Genomic DNA, 20,375 nt, shown 5'->3' on the forward strand with positions numbered 1-20,375 from the left:
CAGTAAAACATTAACATTTAAGAAGTAAAGTTACATGAAGTACTACTGCAGTGCCTTCGGGTATACCTCATTTTTTGTTTGCCCATTACATGCTTAAATGTATACATTTTTTGGTGCACCTACCCGAGAACACGCGACATATAACCGAGCGTGGGAGAAGCATGGATTTTAAAGACGCGTTGAGTTCATCTGCTGGTCTCCCTCGTGGAATAACTGGTAATGTTTGACTAAAATGTACAGCGAGTAAAACGACATTACCTCCTATTTTTTTTTTTTACAATCTCTGAGATCTTGCTTTTTTCGGTTCAAGGCTTCATAAGCTCTTTTATGTTGTATGGTGTACTTATCCCAAACCATCATCTTTGAATGTTGCAAGACTTTCGCCTTGTATGTAGATCGGGGTAATTACATTCATTGCATTCCTAGTCTGAATCACAATCTGATTGTATGGGTGGTTACCTGGCACTGTAGGGTTGCCACCCGTCCTTTAAAATACAGAATCGTGCCGCGTTTTGAGAATGAAATTGCGCGTCCCGTTTTGAATCAATACTGGACGGGATTTATCCCGTATTTTTTTTATCATTTTTTTTTTAAAGCAGCGTCTCATGCAAATCATCCCACACGTATTTTATGAAGATGCCTCCTTTCCTACTTTGGATTGGGTAATACTTGATGTCATCGTTAGTTTGATTGGTGTTTTTAACTGTCCAGTGAGGAGGGCGTGTCTTTTAAGTACAGTCTGCAAAGTGTTGGCACTGAGATGTGGCGTCAGCGCCATAGTTGAAGCCCCTAACGTTGCGGTCAGCAAGTCGGCTAACATCCGCCATGTGCCGTCTTTCAGTTGCGAGAAGCAGATCATAGAATGGTTGAAACTGTTGCCCCTAACATTGCGCCATGGCGTGTGGTTCGTTTATACCTCGTGTCTTCTCATTAAACTTTTATCTCGCGAATATGTTATTGCAATCCTTAACGGGAGCGTTTCAATAAACTGATTGAAAATAGTTTTGCATTTACCTTTTTAGTAAAAGGCGAGCTTTTAAGCCTGACAAATCACCCCGTAAATGCACACGTTTAATTGGACATGTGTTAATATGTATGGTTACACAGTATTAAAAGACAGTGAACAACGTCAGTTACCTTTCTTCCCGCGTTTGATAAAAGGTGAGCTTTTAAGCCTGAGAAATCACCCCGTAAATGCACACGTTTAATTGCACATGTGTTAATATGTATGCTTACACAGTATTAAAAGACGGTCAAAAATTAACGTCATTTACCTTCGTTCCCGCGTGTGACTCGTGCTGTAAATGTCTTCCTTGTTTTTAGTTCACGTGATTACGTAGGAGGCGTGATGACGCGATACGTGACTCCGCCTCCTCCATTACAGTGTATGGACAAAAAATATGTTCCAGTTATGACCATTACGCTTTGAATTTCGAAATGAAACCTGCCTAACTTTTGTAAGTAAGCTGTAAGGAATGAGCCTGCCAAATTTCAGCCTTCCACCTACACGGGAAGTTGGAGAATTAGTGATGAGTGAGTCAGTGAGTCAGTCAGTCAGTCAGTGAGGGCTTTGCCTTTTATTATTATAGATATATATATATATATATATACACACACACACATACATACACACACACACACACACACATACACACAGTGGTACCTTGGTTTGCGAGCATAATTCGTTCCGGAAACATGCTTGTTATATAATAACAAATGTAGCAAAGCAATTTTTCAAAATATAAAGTAAAATTGCATAAAACAAATTAACCTGCACTTTACCTTTGAAAAGAATCGTAGCTGGAGTGAGGGAGACGAGAGAGAGGAGGATGTTATTGTATAGGATGTCTTCCACTATAATTAACGGAATCACTGCTATCTGTTAGCTTACTTTTCATTTTTGCGACTAACAAGGAACCTATCCAATGACAGTTGCTTTTGCATCCTTTTGAGGATTTCGCGGAAATGTGACATTGCATTGTCGTTAAACAGAGTCATCGCTCACATTGCTACAGCCTTACTGGACACAAAATTAAAAAATGCTTTACACACACACACGCGCATGGTGACAATGCTATAGTAAACAGTATATGCTCGTATGGGTGTTGACTATACAAGTGAGGCACACTGAATGAGACTGAGCATGGGAGACAATTACCCACAATCCTGCAGCAAGAGAGAGGAACCATCATCTCAGTTGTGATCACATGACGCTTGGCAGACAAAGCGTATGCGTACTACTCATAATGCAATACCTCGCTCGTCTATCAAGTTAAAATTAACAATTTTTGCTCGTCTTGCAAAACACTTGCAGACCAACGTTTTACTATATTATATATATATATATATATATATATATATATATATATATATATATAAATAAACAAAATGTGAGTAATGTATATGTGGTGAGTTACAGCCATATTATTCATTGTTTTCTGGATCAGGCTGTTTTCAAATGGTATAAATATATGAACCTAATAATGGAGCCACCAAGTACAGTACATATCAGTACTCTGTGACTGAACTCTACTGAAACAAACATGAAGCAATCTACTGCAACCAGTTGTGTAACCCACAGTTGCCAATACTACTATTAAAGCCATTCTGCAAGTAGTCAACTAACCTGAACAACCATGAGAAATTCTGTCTGGAAAATAGTGTGCAAACTTGAACAGTATATACAGATCCAAATGAACTATTGATGCCAAAGACAGCTCTACAAAATATTAAAAGGATCAGGACAGAACAATCGTGCAAATAGCATATTTTCTTTTTTCCTTATTTAAAATGCTTCCTAACATAAAACAAGGTCACACTAAAAAAAACTATTTATGATTTTCAGTGCTCCGAAATAAAAATATCACAGAGAACCATATTTCAGTACAGGACTAGTTATTCAGTAAAAGTAAAAAAATTAGTCAGGGGTTTGAAAGCTTTTTCAAGTGTATATTTCTAAGCAGTAACCATTTGTTTTGGTTTTCGCAACTCTGCTTTCTCGAACTACTGCCAAAAAGGTGTCAGGAGTGTCTACTGTTGAAACAGACACATTTATTGAAGAAATTATATAAAAAAATAATTATCTACTGTGCTGTAGTATCTTACTATTCCCGCTGTTGTGTAATGTAGCCTGTGGTTCCTCAAGACCTTGTTTAATTAAATGAACAGGAAAAAGGATGAACGAAGAGTACAGAAAATTATCTATTCTAAATATTTATTAGTGTCATTCTTTATAAACAAAAAACATATAGCAGAAAATCAAATAAACGATATTTACATTTTATTTGTAAAAATGCATTTTTATTACCAGAAGAACATTCAATGTGCTATTTACCATCCACTTGTATTAATCATTTGTGCTTTCTTCCTTTTGCACCAACACATAATGAAGCTTTCCAGTCACTTATCCAGTAAATAAACCACCTACCAAAAAAAAAGTCACACTTAGTGATCATATTCAACGGAAAAAGTGTTTAGTATATAGAATATAAAATAATTTACAAAGGTGCAAACTTGTGATATCTGTTTATAGCAGGTTACTTCAAGCAAATATTAAAATAGTCATTATGTTCACACAAATACACAACCATACATTCCCATAAATCTTCTTGCAGGGTACCTGAACTATGTCAGCTTTAGTCATGTAATCAGTTTAACAAAATTTTGTACAATATGAATAATAAAAATACATGTTTGACACATTCCATAAACATAAAAAAATCATATATCATTGAGTAACTGGATTTTTCCATTTGGCACAGTAAAGTAACATTACATTTGTAAATGGTCAGAAATTTATAAAACTGTTAGAAAGATAAGAAAGCATTTTTTTATTTAAACTTAAAAAAATATTTGTAATGGCGATCTTGCAGCAGGATTGTCTCCTGTTGTGTTATTTTTCAGCTCCCATGAACTGGATTAAATGGATTTGATACTGGTAGGAGGGATAAAACCCATACTTGTACTCAATCTTGATACTTTGTAGCATTTGATTTATCTGACCATTTATTAATATGAACATATCCAGTGTCTAAATACCCAGACTGTCAGCATACCATTCTCCCTGTGTCTGCACACGTGCTCGGTCTGGATAGTACAGTTTCCTCCCAAACCCAAAACACATGCAGGGGGGTCAGTTGAAAAGTGTAGATTGTATATTTGTCAATAAGTGCGAGTGTGAAATAGTGTGTCCTGCGAGGCACTGGTGCCTTGTTTTCAAAAACAGGTACCAGTTTCCCTCAATAGTGTATTAGATTATTTAGATTTATAAAAATTATTTTTTTAATTTAATTTTCAAATGGACATGGTATTTGTTTGTTTTCAGCAAAATTCAAATAGATTATTCAGTAAATAAAATGATGCATGACTTACCTGTCACTTCTAGGCTTACACCAGTTATATATTGACTCTCATTTGAAGCCAGAAAAACACAGGCATCTGCAACATCTATAGAAGAAAGAACAGAAGTAACTGAGGAATAGTTTTTTTATTTTTCTAACAAAGTGTCCTAGCACAACTCAAGCATATCTCTTGTTAATCAATAACAAGGAATATCTGTAAAATGGAAATAAAGCAATGCCATCTGCATAACATAATTTGATATAAAGCTTTAAACAACATAAATAAATTTTACCAGTATAGTGGTTTATAGTGCCTGAGCTTATTTTAAGGTGCTTTGAATGGTGCAGTAAGATGTGCTGTTCTGGAAATTTCGAAGTAAAAATATTTATTAACACTATACTGTAGTATTCTCATTTCTTTTTGACCACCTGACCCTGAACATAGATCTTTTAAAATTTTCTCTAAACACTTTAACATAGTTAAAGGTAAGTTTAACATAGTCCTACACTGCTACAACTATTTACTTTCCAACTGATGTTATATTTTAAAATTTAAACTTAAGACTACTTCACATTTTTATACAAAGTGAGAAGTGAGTACCTTTTGAATGAAGATTAAAAACATAGAATAAAGAGAGTAGAGGTAGAGAGTAGGACTTGAGGGACTTTCAAAACTCAACTTAATGTGATTTTGGAGAAATCAGGTAGACATCAGTATGCTGCTGCTGGAGTATGTGAATTTCCCCTTGGGGATTAATAAAGTATCTATCTATCTACAGTATCTATATGATTGGTGATCTTTGTTAGGCCAAATAGCCTGTGCTCATCAAAATGTTTCAAATGTTCTAGTTAGAAATTTGGAATTCTAATTAGTTTAGGTATGTAGGTGGACATTTGTTATTCCAGCATGGAAAGTGGGAAAATACAAAATATAAGTCACTGTTGCACAGACACAAGATAATAACCAAGAGACAACATATCATAATCATTTCTACAAGCAGTACACCAAAATGAGTTCTACAAATAATAATAATGAATTGCAACATTACACAGTAATAACTTAGAATTCAGCAGGACCCCTGCAGCTACTAGAATTCAAAATGATTATATCTTTGGGGATAAAAGGTTTCTTGAACCTATTGTTCTGGCCCTTGGTAACTTAAATCTTCAGCCTGATGGCCACAAACAAAACTAAGTTAATAGAGGATAGTGATTCTGTCCAACATTCATTAATACTTTCTTAAATTTTAATGTGTTGCCATGAAGTCCCCTTTATAATAAAAAAAATCATATAACACCAAATCATATGTGGATGGTATGCTGTTCAAAAGCACACAATATTTATTTTAATTACCTGATGCCTGTCCTAAGCGCCCCAGTGGCACCATTCCAGCAAACTAAATGTAAAAATGGTAAAAGGTGATTAAAAATCTCATCAGATTACTATGAATATACAGAGCAATTAAAACACATGATGGAGGAAATATTAGCATCAATGAAACAGTGGGACAACATGTTTAAACAGCAATGCTATAATTATAACATTTTCACACTATACCTTCTCTAGCACTTTCTGTGGAACCTTTTCGAGCATTGGAGTCAATATAAATCCAGGCAAGACACAGTTGCAACGTATACCATACCTATAAAACAAACAAATAAATACAATGATATGACAAGTCTATTATCTTCAAAGTTTATTTATTCTATCAACAATCCATTTCTAGCAACAACAAAAAAAAAAAAAACACCTCAACATCTGATAATCATCAGATAACAAGAAGGATGTCTGGAAAGGACTGGGCATAATTACTGGTCTCAATCAATCCATCAGGTGGTAGAAGGGAATGTGGACAAAGCTAATGCCCTGAATTTTTAATACAATTTTCCCTCCCACTCCCACCTTCTTCCAATGACCAGTATCCACACACCATCCCTATTACATCAACAACTCCTAACTCCTAACACTGAAATGACCAGTGACAAGCCCACCTCTGACCATCAGTATGTACTCTCCATAAATGAAAACCAAGTAAGGAGACACTCGAGGAAGCTACACGCATGAAAAGCCACAAGACCAGATGGAGTCAGTCCTCAGGTTCTTAAGGCTAGTGCTGACCAGCGTTGCGGTATCCTGTGTCACCTTTTCAGTCTGTCCCTAAGGACCCAAGAAGTGCCGCTGCTGTGGAAAACATCCTGCATTTTTCCTGTTCCAAAGAAGGCATGCACCTCACCACCTAATGACCAACAAACCAGTGGCACTTATGTCTCACATCATGAAGACCTTTAAGAGGATGGTTCTGAACTATACAAGTCCCCATGTGGTAGACCACCTGGACCCCCTGCAGTTTGCCTATAGAACAAAGATTGGAGTGGAGAATTCAATAATATATCTGCCCCACAAGGCTTTTCTCACCTGGACAAAGCTGGTAGCACTGAGAGAATTATGTTTTTGATTTTTCCAGTGCATTCAATACCATCCAGCCATCTCTATTAAGGGATAAGCTCACATATATGCAGGTGAATGAGCCTATGGTGTCCTGGATATTTGGACTACCTGTCAGGCACACCTCAGTTTGTGAGAGTCAAGGACTGTGTTTGACACAGATGTGAGCTACACTGAAGCACCATAAGGAATAGTCCGTCTCCATTTCTTTTCACTATGTACACCTCTGATTATAAATATAATACCAGGTCATGTATTCTGCAATTCTCAGCAGACTCTGTATTTATGGGGTGCATTGATAAGGGTGATGACACATTATATATGAGTCATGTGGATAAGTTTGTTTTTTGGTGCAGAAAACATTTTTTCTGAAACTAAACATTAAGGAACTGGTTATTTTCACCACAACAAACAGCCTCTATGTTTGATCACCATTCAGGGAGTTGATGTAGAGGTAGTGCACCCCTACAAGTACTTGGGGGTCCACATCAATGAGCTGTAATTGTCTCATAACACACGGAACTATACACGAAAGGGCAGAGCAGGCTCTTTTTTCTTGGTAGTGACACCCTTCATATCTTCTACGCCTCTGATGATGGCCAGTGCAATTTTCTACGCCGTGGTGCACTTAGCTTTTAACATCACTTCAAGAGTGACCCATCAAATCAACAAGCAATTTGAAAGACTTAGTTATGGGACACACTCTGGACCATCTGGAGGCAGTAGTGAAGGAGAGAATTAAAAAAAATGCCATTATGAACAATGCTGCATATTGAGTACTACAAACTGAGTACTTTCAGTCAATGAATTAGCCTACATAATACCTCACGGTGACTCCCATTACCAAATCAGAAGTTTTTCTTTCTTTCAGATTTTCTTCCTTTTTAATCATTATGGTGTGTTCATACTATATTGTGTGTGCATTTATTTATTTATGTATTTATTTAAAGAGCTCCTGTAAAAGGATAATTTTCCCCTGGGGACAAATGAAGTTCTATGTATTTATAGTCATAGCAACATGCCAGAGTGCTGTACAGGTCACTTACAGTATCAGCAAAATAATAATAATGCATTTCAGTTTAATTTTATAACGCTCATTACTGTCATTAGATTTTCTTCAAAAATGTTACATTTTAAAACTAAAATATTAATTTGCACTTGCGTCTTTAAACATAAGGTTAAAAAATGCATGTAGTTTTATGCAACTAAAAATACAAGTAATTGGTTAAATGTTTACTTTTTATAGTGAATCATCAGAAGTTACATTATAATCTTAAATACTGTAACAAGCTTGTTTATCTGGTGTCACACACGTGCGACTAGGAGGGAGCTGAGTGGACCAAGTGGAGGTAATTACCTGCCAGGCCAGGGGGTGGCGGGGTGCACTAAACCTACCTCTGTTATTTCTGCAGGCCAAATACGGGAAAATCTGCCTGATTCAACATCACTTCCATTGCCCAGACTGACATCACTTCCTGTTCCCATGGCCAGATTGATGTCACTTCCTGTTCCGACCAGATGACCTCACTTCTGCCTTTCGGCTTATAAAGCCGCCATCTTTTCTCAACTCGTCAGTTCAGTTCAGGATTCCAAACAGTGCACATGAGTGCTATTTCAAAACCCTTTTGCAGCCAGGGACAATATATGGATGTCTGCCCCAAACCTTTTTGTGTGTGTGTCAAGGCTATTCATTTCACACTGGTAACAACTTTATTAACTGATAAACAGTTTTATTGGACAAAAATTATACGTATGTTAAATAAGAAAGGTTTTCAAAATTAATAAGTTGTTTAATATTTATAATATTTATTTGTCATGTTGCCACTGGCTAGTTTACAAGCATCATCTATCAAGAAAGCTTTGCAAACTAATGTTAATACAAATGCAGACAAGCAGAAAGAGTGATAAATACTGGGCTACCTTGCAGTACCCAGCCTGTACTGCAAGGCTTGCAAATATTTCAGAACTAATCAATAATTTGATTGCACTAGCTTGAAAATCCACCAGTGAACCAGTGAAATGCTGAAACTGTTCTCAACCAGTACAATTAGCAACAATCTTTTCTTAAATTAACAAATTTAATTTGAACACCATTAAGACTTTGATTGGTTTTAAACTGTTATTATTCTGTAGCTTATGAATGTTATGTGTACTTTTCAGGCTTATATACTAACAAAGAAAATTAAACATGAATGCCCTTCAAAGTGTCAGCTCCCATTTAATAGGCCCAGAGAAAATAATACTGCATAAATTAGCCACGCTATAACGTAATGATCGGTTTTGTATAATAAATGAGATGCCAAGTGTTATTCTTTAAGTTATTGTAAAGTATTACCTGCAAAAATAAGATAATGAGATTTCTTATAACATTCTAATCCAAAAAATACCAGCAGATAGTATGTACATACTGTGCTAATAATGAAACATTCATCATACAAAATAATGATGCAGAAGAAAATTAAAAATGATTAAGCACTAAAAGTTGTAATTATCTTCTGATAGATTATTTGAAATAGATGCATTTTTCACAGAATGTATGAAACTGTTACTGTAATGGTCACCTTTGTGTGCAAGGATAATATGGAACAAACCAATACCAAACAAACAAAATACCCAATAAAGGCCATTTTTATTAAACATGAAGGTAGAAAAACAAATAAGCAAAACTGCCAGCACCTAGCTTCCCCTCAAGGGCATTCTTGACAAGAGGCTATATACCCTACACTCAGATTGTCTATATTCTATCACTATTTTTATAGTCATTGTTCCTTTGTAAGTCTCTTCATCTCTCTCTCTCTCTCTCTCTCTCTCTCTAACACAAACAATTCAGATGACACTTCTAGCCTGATAATCTTTGTCAGCTGTACAATCCATCAAAATATACTGATGTACACTCAATGGCCACTTTATTAGGTACACCTTGCTAATACCAGGTTGGATTCCCTTTTTCCTTCAGAACTGCCATAATTCTCCATGGCACAGATTCAACAAGGTGCTGGGAAAAATTCCTCAGGGATTTTGGTCCACACTGACATTATAGCATCATACAGTTGCTGCAGATTTGTCCGCTGCACATCCATGATGTGAATCTCCTGTTCTGCCACATCCCCAAAAGTACTCTACTAAATTGAGATCTGATCTGTTCAAAAAAACAGTTTCAGATGATTTCAGCTTCGTCACAAGCCATGTTATCCTGCTGGAATTAGCCATCAGAAGATAGGTACATTATGGTTATAAAGGGATGGACATGGTCAGCAACAATACTGTGGTAGGCTGTGGCATTTTAACGATGCTCAATCGATACTAAGGGGCCCAAAGTGTGCCAAGAAAATATCCCCCATACCATTCCACACCACCAGCCTGAACCATTGATACAAGGTAGGATGGATCCAGGCTTTTGTATTGTTAACTCCAAATTATGACCCTACCATCCGAATGTTACAGCAGAAATTGAGAAACATTTTCCAAACATCTATTGTCCAATTTTGGGGAGTCCATGTGAACTATAGCCTCATTTTCCTGTTCTTAACAGGCAGCCTATCACATCCCCCACACAGTTTTCTCAGCTCAAGTCTGTTCACCTGCGTGTCAGTTGCTTAGAGTTGTATAGAGTGAGAAGTCAAGCAAAATGACACCTTTTATAAATACTATATCGTTATTTGGAACGCATGCATTTCATGTGTATTCCGTGTCCACAACAATCTGTGTAAACACATCGTTAAAACAAAAACATTTTTCATGTTTTAGTAATAATTGACAAAATGTAGACATGAAGTGTATAATGTGTGAAGCCTGAATTCCAAATATCAAATACTGTAAACACTTTCACAAAAGGTACAAATATATTCTTGAATAGAAGCGCACTTGTTCTGTTATAACTTTAGAAAAGGAACCCGCATTAGGGTGCGACATTGACACGCATTTGCTACGACTGCTTCAGTGATACAATGGTATCAACTGTTGACTGGTAATCAAGACTTCACGGGTTCGACCCCGGACAAGTTCGTTTTGAGAAGTGAGCTGCTCTTATTCTTACTATCTTAGAATAAAAACATACATTTCAGTCTGTAACAGCTGGTGTAAATTTATGATACTTGTAAAGGTTAGCTTTTTTTTTTTTTTTTTTAATTCAGTTTTATTCTCTCAGTTGCGTTCACGAGAGCCAGATCAAATGTTATTTACTTATTTACCTTTATTTATTTACTTCCTTCAGCGTAAAGTCACAAGTAGACTGCACAGCTTCCCATGTACATATACAAAGTACAGCGACGGCAAAAGTGCGACGTGCACTCTAATAAGAATAAAACTGAATAAAAAAAAAAAAAAAAAAAGCTAACCTTTACAAGCATCATAAATTTACACCGGCTGTTACAGACTGAAACCAAATTTATATTTTTATTCTAAGATAGTAAGAATAAGAACAGCTCACTTCTTAAAACAGACTCGTCCGGGGTCGAACCCATGAAGTCTCGATTACCAGTCAACAGTTGATACCGTTGTGCCACCGAAGCGGTCATAGCAAATACGTGTCAATGTCACACCAAAACGCTGGGTTCCTTTTCTGCAGTTATATTCTTGAATAGAAGCGCACTTGTTCTGTTATATTTGTACCTTTTGTGAAAGTATTTACAGTATTTGATATTTGGAATTCAGGCTTCACACATTATACACTTCATGACTACATTTTGTCAATTATTACTAAAACATGAGAAATGTTTCTATTTTAACGAAGTGTTCCGTGTCTAAAACAATCTGTGTAAACACACATGAAATGCATGTGTTCCAAATAACGATATAGTATTTATAAAAGGTGTCATTTTGCTTGACTTCTCACTCTATACAACTCTAAGCAACTGACACGCAGGTAAACAGACTTGAGCTGAGAAAACTGTGTGGCGGTGGGGGGGATGTGATAGCAGGCTGCTTGCTGCTTATCAACACATTTACAGGACAAAAGACGCTGATGGAGAGGTGCGAAGCAATTTAAGGTGGGACAGATCTACGAGTTTTTTCATAGGCTCTGGTAATTCTAGTGTTAAATCACCTTTCTTTGAACTTCAGCACATCGTTTTGACAACGCCTACATGCCTAAATGCATTGCGTTACTGCCATGTGAATGGCTGATTAGATATTTGCATTAACAAGCACTTGAACAGGGCGGCACGGTGGCGCAGTGGGTAGCGCTGCTGCCTCGCAGTTGGGAGACCTGGGGACCTGGGTTCGCTTCCCGGGTCCTCCCTGCGTGGAGTTTGCATGTTCTCCCCGTGTCTGCGGGGGTGTCCTCCGGGCGCTCCGGTTTCCTCCCACAGGTCCAAAGACATGCAGGTTAGGTGGATTGGCGATTCTAAGGTGGCCCTAGTGTGTGCGAGTGTGTGGGTGTGTCTGTGTGTGTCTGCGGTGGGTTGGCACCCTGCCCGGGATTGGTTCCTGCCTTGTGCCCTGTGTTGGCTGGGATTGGCTCCAGCAGACCCCCGTGACCCTGTGTTTGGATTCAGCGGGTTGGAAAATGGATGGATGAAGCACTTGAACAGGAGTACCTAATAAACTGGATGGCGAGTGTATAATTTAATTGCATACTAATGTCATTACTTAGCATGCTTTGTTACTTACCTCCCTAGCTCCTTTGCAGCTGTTTTTGTCAAACCCTCAACCCCTGCTTTTGAAGCTGCATAATTAGTTTGACCCAGATTTCCTACCTATAAAAAAAATAGTAAAAATGACAAACTAATAAGGTCATAAGATGATAAAATTTTAAGTAATACTTTGTATTCTTCTACTTGCATAATTTATGGCATGGATAGTTTTGAACTGCCACAAGGTGGCACAATTGTTAGCACTACTGCAGAGTTCAAATATTAATTTCTGAGAAGGTGACCGTAGTTATGAAGTCTGTAAAGTCTGTCATTTTAACTTTTCCTAGATACTCCATTTACTACACACATCCCCAAAAATAAGTATCAGGAAATTTATTTACTTCGGTTTAAGTGACTGTGCCCACCAATTAATTTATGTCTCATCCAGAATTAGTTTGTGCCCTATAACAGATCAAATTAGTTCAGAAAATGTATGGATGAAAACAGAATGCTGTGTGGCCATCTGATTAACCTCAAGACTCCAGATCTTATTTTTCAGTCACACTGTCTGTGTGGCAATCAGTAATTAAAATAAACAACTTTTTTTTCTCAGCTCTGTTTGCCTGATAAAAATGTGCCTGAATTCTTACTGTTCATCTAATCAACAAATACTGGGAATATCTAAATTAAAATAATAAAATACTGACAAAAAGTATTTTTAAACATTAAATGTCTTTCTTCAATAAACATTACCATGAAAATATGAATAATTAAAGGATAAAATAAATGTAGTATAAACACAGGTTAAACATAAAAAATAAATAATCCAGGAGAAGAAATCTACTATCGATAGTACAACTACAGGTTATACATGCTGCCTAGAAACTGACTCGAAAGAAGTATTCCACACAGTTTCAAAAAATGATTTTATTAAAATTCAAAATTTGCTGTCACTACAGTCAACCCCCCCCCCCAAAAAATAAACAAAAAAATTCACACAACCATAGCTACATACCTTGCCCACTATGCTTCCTATATTGATGATGGAGCCTTTAGATAAGCCACTGGAGATAAGAGCCTTTGCTAAAGTCTGTGTTACTAAGAATGTGCCCTGTTGGTTAAATGAGGAGTCAAAAAGACAGATCACATTAGCACATGCTTTTAAAGAGAAAAACATTACATACACAATCCATAGCACTTAATGACTTTAATTCATGGTTAAGAATTAATGCATCTTTCAAGTGTATATCAAAGAAGAAAACTCACCTTTAGATTAACCTGTAAGACTTTGTCAAATGCATCCTCTTCTAGCTTTATCAGAAACTCATCCTGGGTTATACCTGCTGCACTGACAGATATACAAGGAGGTCGGAAATAACGTAGCTAAAAGAAACAGTTTACACAATGATTATATAGCTATATCTATCACTCTCTATCTCTCTATCTATCTATCTATTCATATAACACACACACATTCAATTATACACACACATTTTATACTGTATATACAGGTGGGCCATATGTTTACATACATATGGTTTTTAACATTTTATTTTTTATATTTCAGATACCCTAAAAAATGCGTTTGAATAAAGAGCAATGAATTGATCCCCAGATCTCACCCCACTTGACTTTTATCTTTGGGGGCATTTGAAGGCCATGGTGTATCAGGAAAAGATACCAAACATAAATCATCTTAGGGAACGTATTACCAACGCCATTACAAGCATAACTCCAGCTGTGCTAATACGTGTTCATTAGCAGTGGCGGACACATATTGAAATGTGTTTTCAAAACAATGGCAGCCATGTAGAGCATATTATATAAATAAAAATGTTTTTTCATTAGAAACTTATGGCCCACCCTGTATATTAGATTTTTAAAAAATACACCACCTGCTAATGAATCATAATCTCATATTCATCATATCTAAAGTACATCAGTAGTAGTAAAGAAAGCTGTCCCTCAAGCTACAGTAGGTTTTAGATTTGTCTTAAGAACAAGTTGAATTCTGCACAAGCTGCATTGAAGTTTGCCACATAACTTGGATAGAATAAGATCACTGTTCTTCCTGCATGTAGTAAAATGTGATTAAAAGAGGTTGGCATGGGGAAAAATGTAAACATTTCTGCTCCATACTCCCTTTGATGTAAGGTACAAAGCAACGATACAATAATGATAATAGGAGAACGTGAAATTTCAGAAGCATCAGGTGTGAACGGCAAGTGGGAAGTGATGAGGAATGTCTAGTTAAAAACATCATAAGAAGTCTTCAGTTAGAGAAAGTGGTAACAAGGACACAAGGAGACAAAGAAATTAATAGTTGATGTAGATTCAGACAGTTGAGGAGAGGGGCAGATTCTATAAGAAGCAGCAGAAAACAAAAGCAACAAGGAAATCTAAAGAAAGTAAAGCAAAACATCTGAAAAAACCAGTTGCAAAGTGAAGAAGCCAAAAGCTGGGATTATGCAAGTGAGCTACAGAATGACATAATAAAAAGTAATGTTTTCAGGAACGCAAAGAAAATCGCAGAAGAAAGGTAGGATGTTGCAAGAGTGAAATGCTTGAAAAAATACTAAAGGGAACATAATCATTGGTAGTAACAGGATTAAGTATTCCTGGAAGAAGTACACAGGTGGTTGTTGAATAAGGAGAACTAAAAGGGATGATTGTGTTCATTGTGTGAAAAGCGTTTTTAAAATATGAAGTTGGAAAAGCACTGAAAAAGATGAAAATAGGTAAAGCAGTAGGCTGCAAAGGAGTGGTGTCAGAAATGTTAAAGGCAAAGAGGCTGACACATGTCTGCACACTATTCTGAGTGAAGAGAAGATATCTAAAAATTGAAAAGAATTGTGCGCAGTCCAGTCTACAAAGACTAGAATGATTCATTGACGTATAGGTTATACTGAGCGATCAAGCTCTTGTAGCTGGTAATGAAGGTGCTAGAGAGAGCACTACAGCTGGAGGAAGAAAAAAAAAAACAGGGACCAAGGAAAAGTTTGAGAAATACAGTTTGGTTTCATGCCTGGGAAGAGAACAATAGATGTTTTGTTGTCCAACAAATTCAACAAAAGTGTCAGGTGAAAGAAAATGCATTTTGCATTTGTAAATAAGGAAGAGACATTTGACAGGGTGCCTCTAAAAGAGATGGGAAGTCCGTAATGAAAATGTTAGTTTGGGGTGAACAGTTAGTTTCTTTGCAAATGTTAATGTACGAAGAAACACAAACAGTGGTAAGCACAGCACATGGATCGTGAGGAAAATGAGAGTTTTAGGGCGAAGCTGAAGATACACGAGTCTTTTATTTTTCTTGATAGTGGTGGTGACAAGAGAAGTGCACAACAGACAAGTAATTGGAAATGGAAAGCTAGTTTAGAAGCAGAAGTCCTCGGGGCAAATGCAAGGAAGACAAAGGTGATGGTTGAATTCAAAGGACCAGGAGGCATGGAATAGATCTGTACTTGGGCACGTGGCATGTACAGCTGATGCACTGGATAAAACTAAATCTAATGCACAGGATGTTGGAATGGGGTGCATAAAATATGTACTGGCATGTAGAGTGGTCTGCAGATAGCAAGTGTGACTTTGTTTGAAGAAAAGTGTGTTACAGGGGTGCAGGATGCTGAAATAGATGTAAATTTAAACATGTAAATGTTGCTTTGAAGAAAGAATCTTTTGCTACTTAGATGACATTTTTATTGGCATATCTGTGACAGCAAGCAGGGGTTTAAGAAATTCTCAGAGCTGCGCACCATTTTGACTTCTAAAGGAGTCTCTCAAGTATTTAAGGGAAAAGGGAGTGGCAGGAAAAAGGATTAGCATTTTCTTATGTTGTATATGGAGGTGAGAGTGGCCAAAGGAAGAAGAACATGAAGAACACCTGAAAATACGATAAAAATTTTCATAAGAATGGATGTCTGGAGTGTCACACAGTGAGAGGAAGACAAATGCTGAGATGTGTGTGGAGGTAACAGGTATTATGATGAACAAAAACAGACTAATTTGATTTGAGCATAGGAAGCAAATGGCAGTGGATAAACTGGGTGAACAGGTGCACTACCAAACGTTCAAAAATAAATACATTATTGCAGAATTGCCACCACATCACAACCTAATATTTCAAGGTTTTCCTTGCAATGCTATAAAACATATATATAAAAACTCAGTCCATCTTAAGAATATTTTTCTTCATACTATTGACACTGAAACCTTTTTGTCTTTTCCTGCTGAACACAAGTATATAGCTCATTATCACAATGTATATTTTTTGAAGATCCTTATTACTCAATACTGTATAAAAGCACAAGTATAGATCTATAACTCCAAGTGCAAACTATTAACCAGAAGTTTCAAAAAAAGGCTTAATTTACTGTATAATAATAATATATTTTTTTAATAGAATGTAAGTTTTAGCTTACAAAAGAAATATATAGTTTATTTTATTATGGCAAAATCTATTTTATGTTGATGTGTGTTTGTCTACATCATGATGCTAGGATTTCTGTTCTGTTAGTTTACACATAAGTTTTACATAAGTTTTCATGCTTCAGGTATTACCTGCAACTATCAAACAGACAAAAAAACAAAAAAATCCTTGCTTATTTCTATATTCAAATATTCAAAAACTCCAATACTGACATTACAAAAAAATATATAAAAACACTAGTACAAAAATAGATTTCAGTTTAAGAATTTGAGAAGTTAACAGCAATGTATTCATGGAATATAGCATTGCAAAGTGGCACTATAAAAGTGAAAAATCAAAAATCTGAATGAATGGCTTCTGGGACAAAGCTCTCATTAGGTCTACATCCAATTCACCTGTATTTGTGAGAACAGCTGTTCAACACTCTGCTTTGATGTCACATCTACAATGAATGCTGAATGCTTATGATCCTCGTTGTTATGTGACAGCAACTTCAGTGTATCATTGGCAGAGTCTTCATTGACATCAGCAATTACAACAGATGCTCCTTCCTGTGCAAAACGCTGACAGACTGCTCTTCCAATCCCACTTCCTCCTCCTATGTGAAAACAGGAGGACAAAAATCACAACCACTGCAAAAATATTTGTTTTTTGAGGTTGAAGTCTCATGAAGGCAGATCTCAAAAGAATTTAGAACTGATATACAGTAAACGCCATGCAGTACTTACCAAATGTAAACTGTGCACCACTTTCAAAAACAGTTATATTGGAAAATGAATATTGATAAACCATACATTTTACATAAAAGATCTACGTAGGAGGAAAAAAAGATAGATAGATAGATAGATAGATAGATAGATAGATAGATAGATAGATAGATAGATGTTGACATAATTCCTAAAAGATAATTATTGACTATAAAATAACTAAAGATGTGGGGACTTTAAATCGTTTTGGATGTGGTAATATTTTAATTTACTGTCATTTACAATAACTGACCTAAGATACTAATACTTTTCTTCTTTTAAGGTGTAAACGAGCAGTGTACATGCGCATTAAATAAACGTATGCGTGCTTTGACTTTTGACACGTTTTTTAAGATGCAGATTTACTCCACGTACTATTTTTGTAGTGTTTGTAACGCAATATCAGATTTTTTTTTCTACCATCTTTTATAAAACTGTTGAAGAATTAACACCAACCTGTGATAACTGCGAGCCGAGAACAAAGTTTCACAGAAGCTGACATGACACTCTGCTTCAACGCCACCAACCACGCCCCTTAACGTCCGCCTCTTTTTACAGACATGCGCACAATGTACACAGGACTAAGTTCCCAATAGAATCTGAATTGTCAGGTACACTTTTATAGCTGCGATTTTTGAGAGACGATCTACCACAAATTACAGCACGAACCCAAGTTCGAATACCTCTCGCGCCACATTGCTGAATGGAAGAAACTATCTCTAAAATAAATTTTAAAAAACGTTCTCATCAACAAACGGTGCTTTGAATCCTACATTGCAGGTGTAGTTGTTTAGTTTTCCTTTTGATTAAACAAAACCCTTTAATGAATGATTGATTTGTCAAAGGAACACACTTAACTGCCTGCCCATTCTATTGAATCAGGATTACAACAAATAATATTGCATTTCAGTAACTTATATAGCACCTTTACCAAGCCCTCAGATGGCTGCACAGATAATCAAGAGGGGTACAATAATAATTAAAGCACAATAAGAATGAATAAATAATAGTGCACAGCCTTGTATTTGTATGTATTTATAAAATTTGGGAAGTAATATAGTCTAGTTGATGTTGAAATTTAATTAATTTGAAGTAGGTAAAAATAAATATTTGGAAATATTGCAAAGGGAAATGTTTATATACTTAACATAAAACAACTATATCTGTTCTAGTAAACACGCAAGCAGTGGGCACAAGACAGGAACAATCATCTTCAAAGATGAAGTCAAGAAAAAAAGGTTTTCTCTTTCAGTGATTTGTATTTTTATAATTATGCAGCACTTCGTATTATTATTACTTTTTAAAGCTTATTCTGTAAAATGAAACTGATTATGCAATTCAATAATGTTTATTATATTTGTACATTATATCTTTCTTTACACATTTTGTACACATATTTAATAACTGTAATAAACTACACCAAGAATGTTTAAATATCATTTTAAAAGAATGGTTACATGAATGTAAATAAATAAATCCATCCATCCATTTTCCAACCCGCTGAATCCGAACACAGGGTCACGGGAGTCTGCTGGAGCCAATCCCAGACAACACAGGGCACAAGGCAGGAAACAATCCCGGGCAGGGTGCCAACCCACCGCAGGACACACACAAACACCAAGCATACACTAGGGCCAATTTAGAATCGCCAATCCACCTAACCTGCATGTCTTTGGACTGTGGGAGGAAACCGGAGCGCCCGGAGGAAACCCACGCAGACACGGGGAGAACATGCAAACTCCACGCAGGGAGGACCCGGGAAGCGAACCAGAGTCTCCTAACTGCGAGGCAGCAGTGCTACCACTGCGCCACCGTGCCGCCCAGTAAATAAATAAAGCCGTTCATAATCCATTTAGACTACCAGATTACAAACAAACTGTCACATATGTAATTGTATATCAAAGGTTGGTGAAACAACAATAATCAATACATTTATGAAACTTTTAGAAAAAAAAAATATATATATATATTTTTACTTACAACAACAACAACATTTATTTATATAGCACATTTTCATACAAAAAGTAGCTCAAAGTGCTTTACATAATGAAGAGAAGAAAAATAAAAGACAAAATAAGAAATTAAAATAAGACAACATTAATTAACATAGAAAGGAGTAAGGTCCGATGGCCAGGGTGGACAGAAAAAACAAAAAAAAACTCCAGAAGGCTGGAGAAAAAAATAAAATCTGTAGGGGTTCCAGGCCACGAGACCGCCCAGTCCCCTTTGGGCATTCTACCTAACATAAATGAAATAGTCCTCTTGGTAGTTTGGGTTTTTCACGGAGTCACTTGATGCTGATGGTCATACAGACTTCTGGCTTTTAATCCATCCATCATTGTTGGAACATCATGGTGCTTTGGGTAGATGGTGGTGGCGCACGTCACCACCAACAGGACACCGGAAAAGGAAACAGAAGAGAGAGTAGGGGTTAGTACGGATTTTGAATGAATAGTTATTATAATGAATTAGATATACAGAGTATCAGGATTAAATTACAGTGAAGTTATGAGAAGGCCATGTTAAAATAATGTGTTTTCAGTAGTTTTTTAAAGTGCTCCACTGTATTAGCCTGGCGAATTCCTACTGGCAGGCTATTCCAGATTTTAGGTGCATAACAGCAGAAGGCCGCTTCACCACTTCTTTTAAGTTTTGCTCTTGGAATTCTAAGGAGACACTCAGTTGAGGATCTGAGGTTACGATTTGGAATATAAGGTGTCAGACATTCCGATATATAAGCCGGGGTGAGATTATTTAAAGCTTTATAAACCATAAGCAGAATTTTAAAGTCAATTCTGAATGACATAGGTAACCAGTGTAGTGACATCAAAACTGGAGAAATGT

General features: G+C 36.4%; 1 protein-coding gene across 2 annotated transcripts; it reads right to left on the reverse strand.

The window, feature by feature from the left end:
- Positions 1 to 3,263: 3,263 nt before the first annotated feature.
- Positions 3,264 to 18,090, reverse strand: hsd17b8 (hydroxysteroid (17-beta) dehydrogenase 8). Of its 2 annotated transcripts, XM_028801378.2 has the most exons (9): positions 17,988 to 18,090; positions 17,181 to 17,383; positions 13,626 to 13,742; positions 13,375 to 13,470; positions 12,397 to 12,482; positions 5,899 to 5,983; positions 5,695 to 5,737; positions 4,372 to 4,446; positions 3,264 to 3,423 (listed from the first exon to the last, which is right to left on the reverse strand). In XM_028801378.2, exons 1-9 carry the CDS (start codon positions 18,031 to 18,033, stop codon positions 3,404 to 3,406), a joined length of 771 nt encoding a protein of 256 aa, XP_028657211.1. In that variant the 5' UTR covers positions 18,034 to 18,090; the 3' UTR covers positions 3,264 to 3,403. The 2 variants fall into 2 exon arrangements, with proteins under 2 accessions (XP_028657211.1, XP_028657217.1); XM_028801384.2 differs by lacking the exon at positions 13,626 to 13,742.
- Between the last annotated feature and the right edge of the window lie 2,285 nt (positions 18,091 to 20,375).

This window comes from Erpetoichthys calabaricus, chromosome 1, assembly GCF_900747795.2.
Source record: "Erpetoichthys calabaricus chromosome 1, fErpCal1.3, whole genome shotgun sequence".
Classification (NCBI taxonomy): Eukaryota; Metazoa; Chordata; class Cladistia; order Polypteriformes; family Polypteridae; genus Erpetoichthys; species Erpetoichthys calabaricus.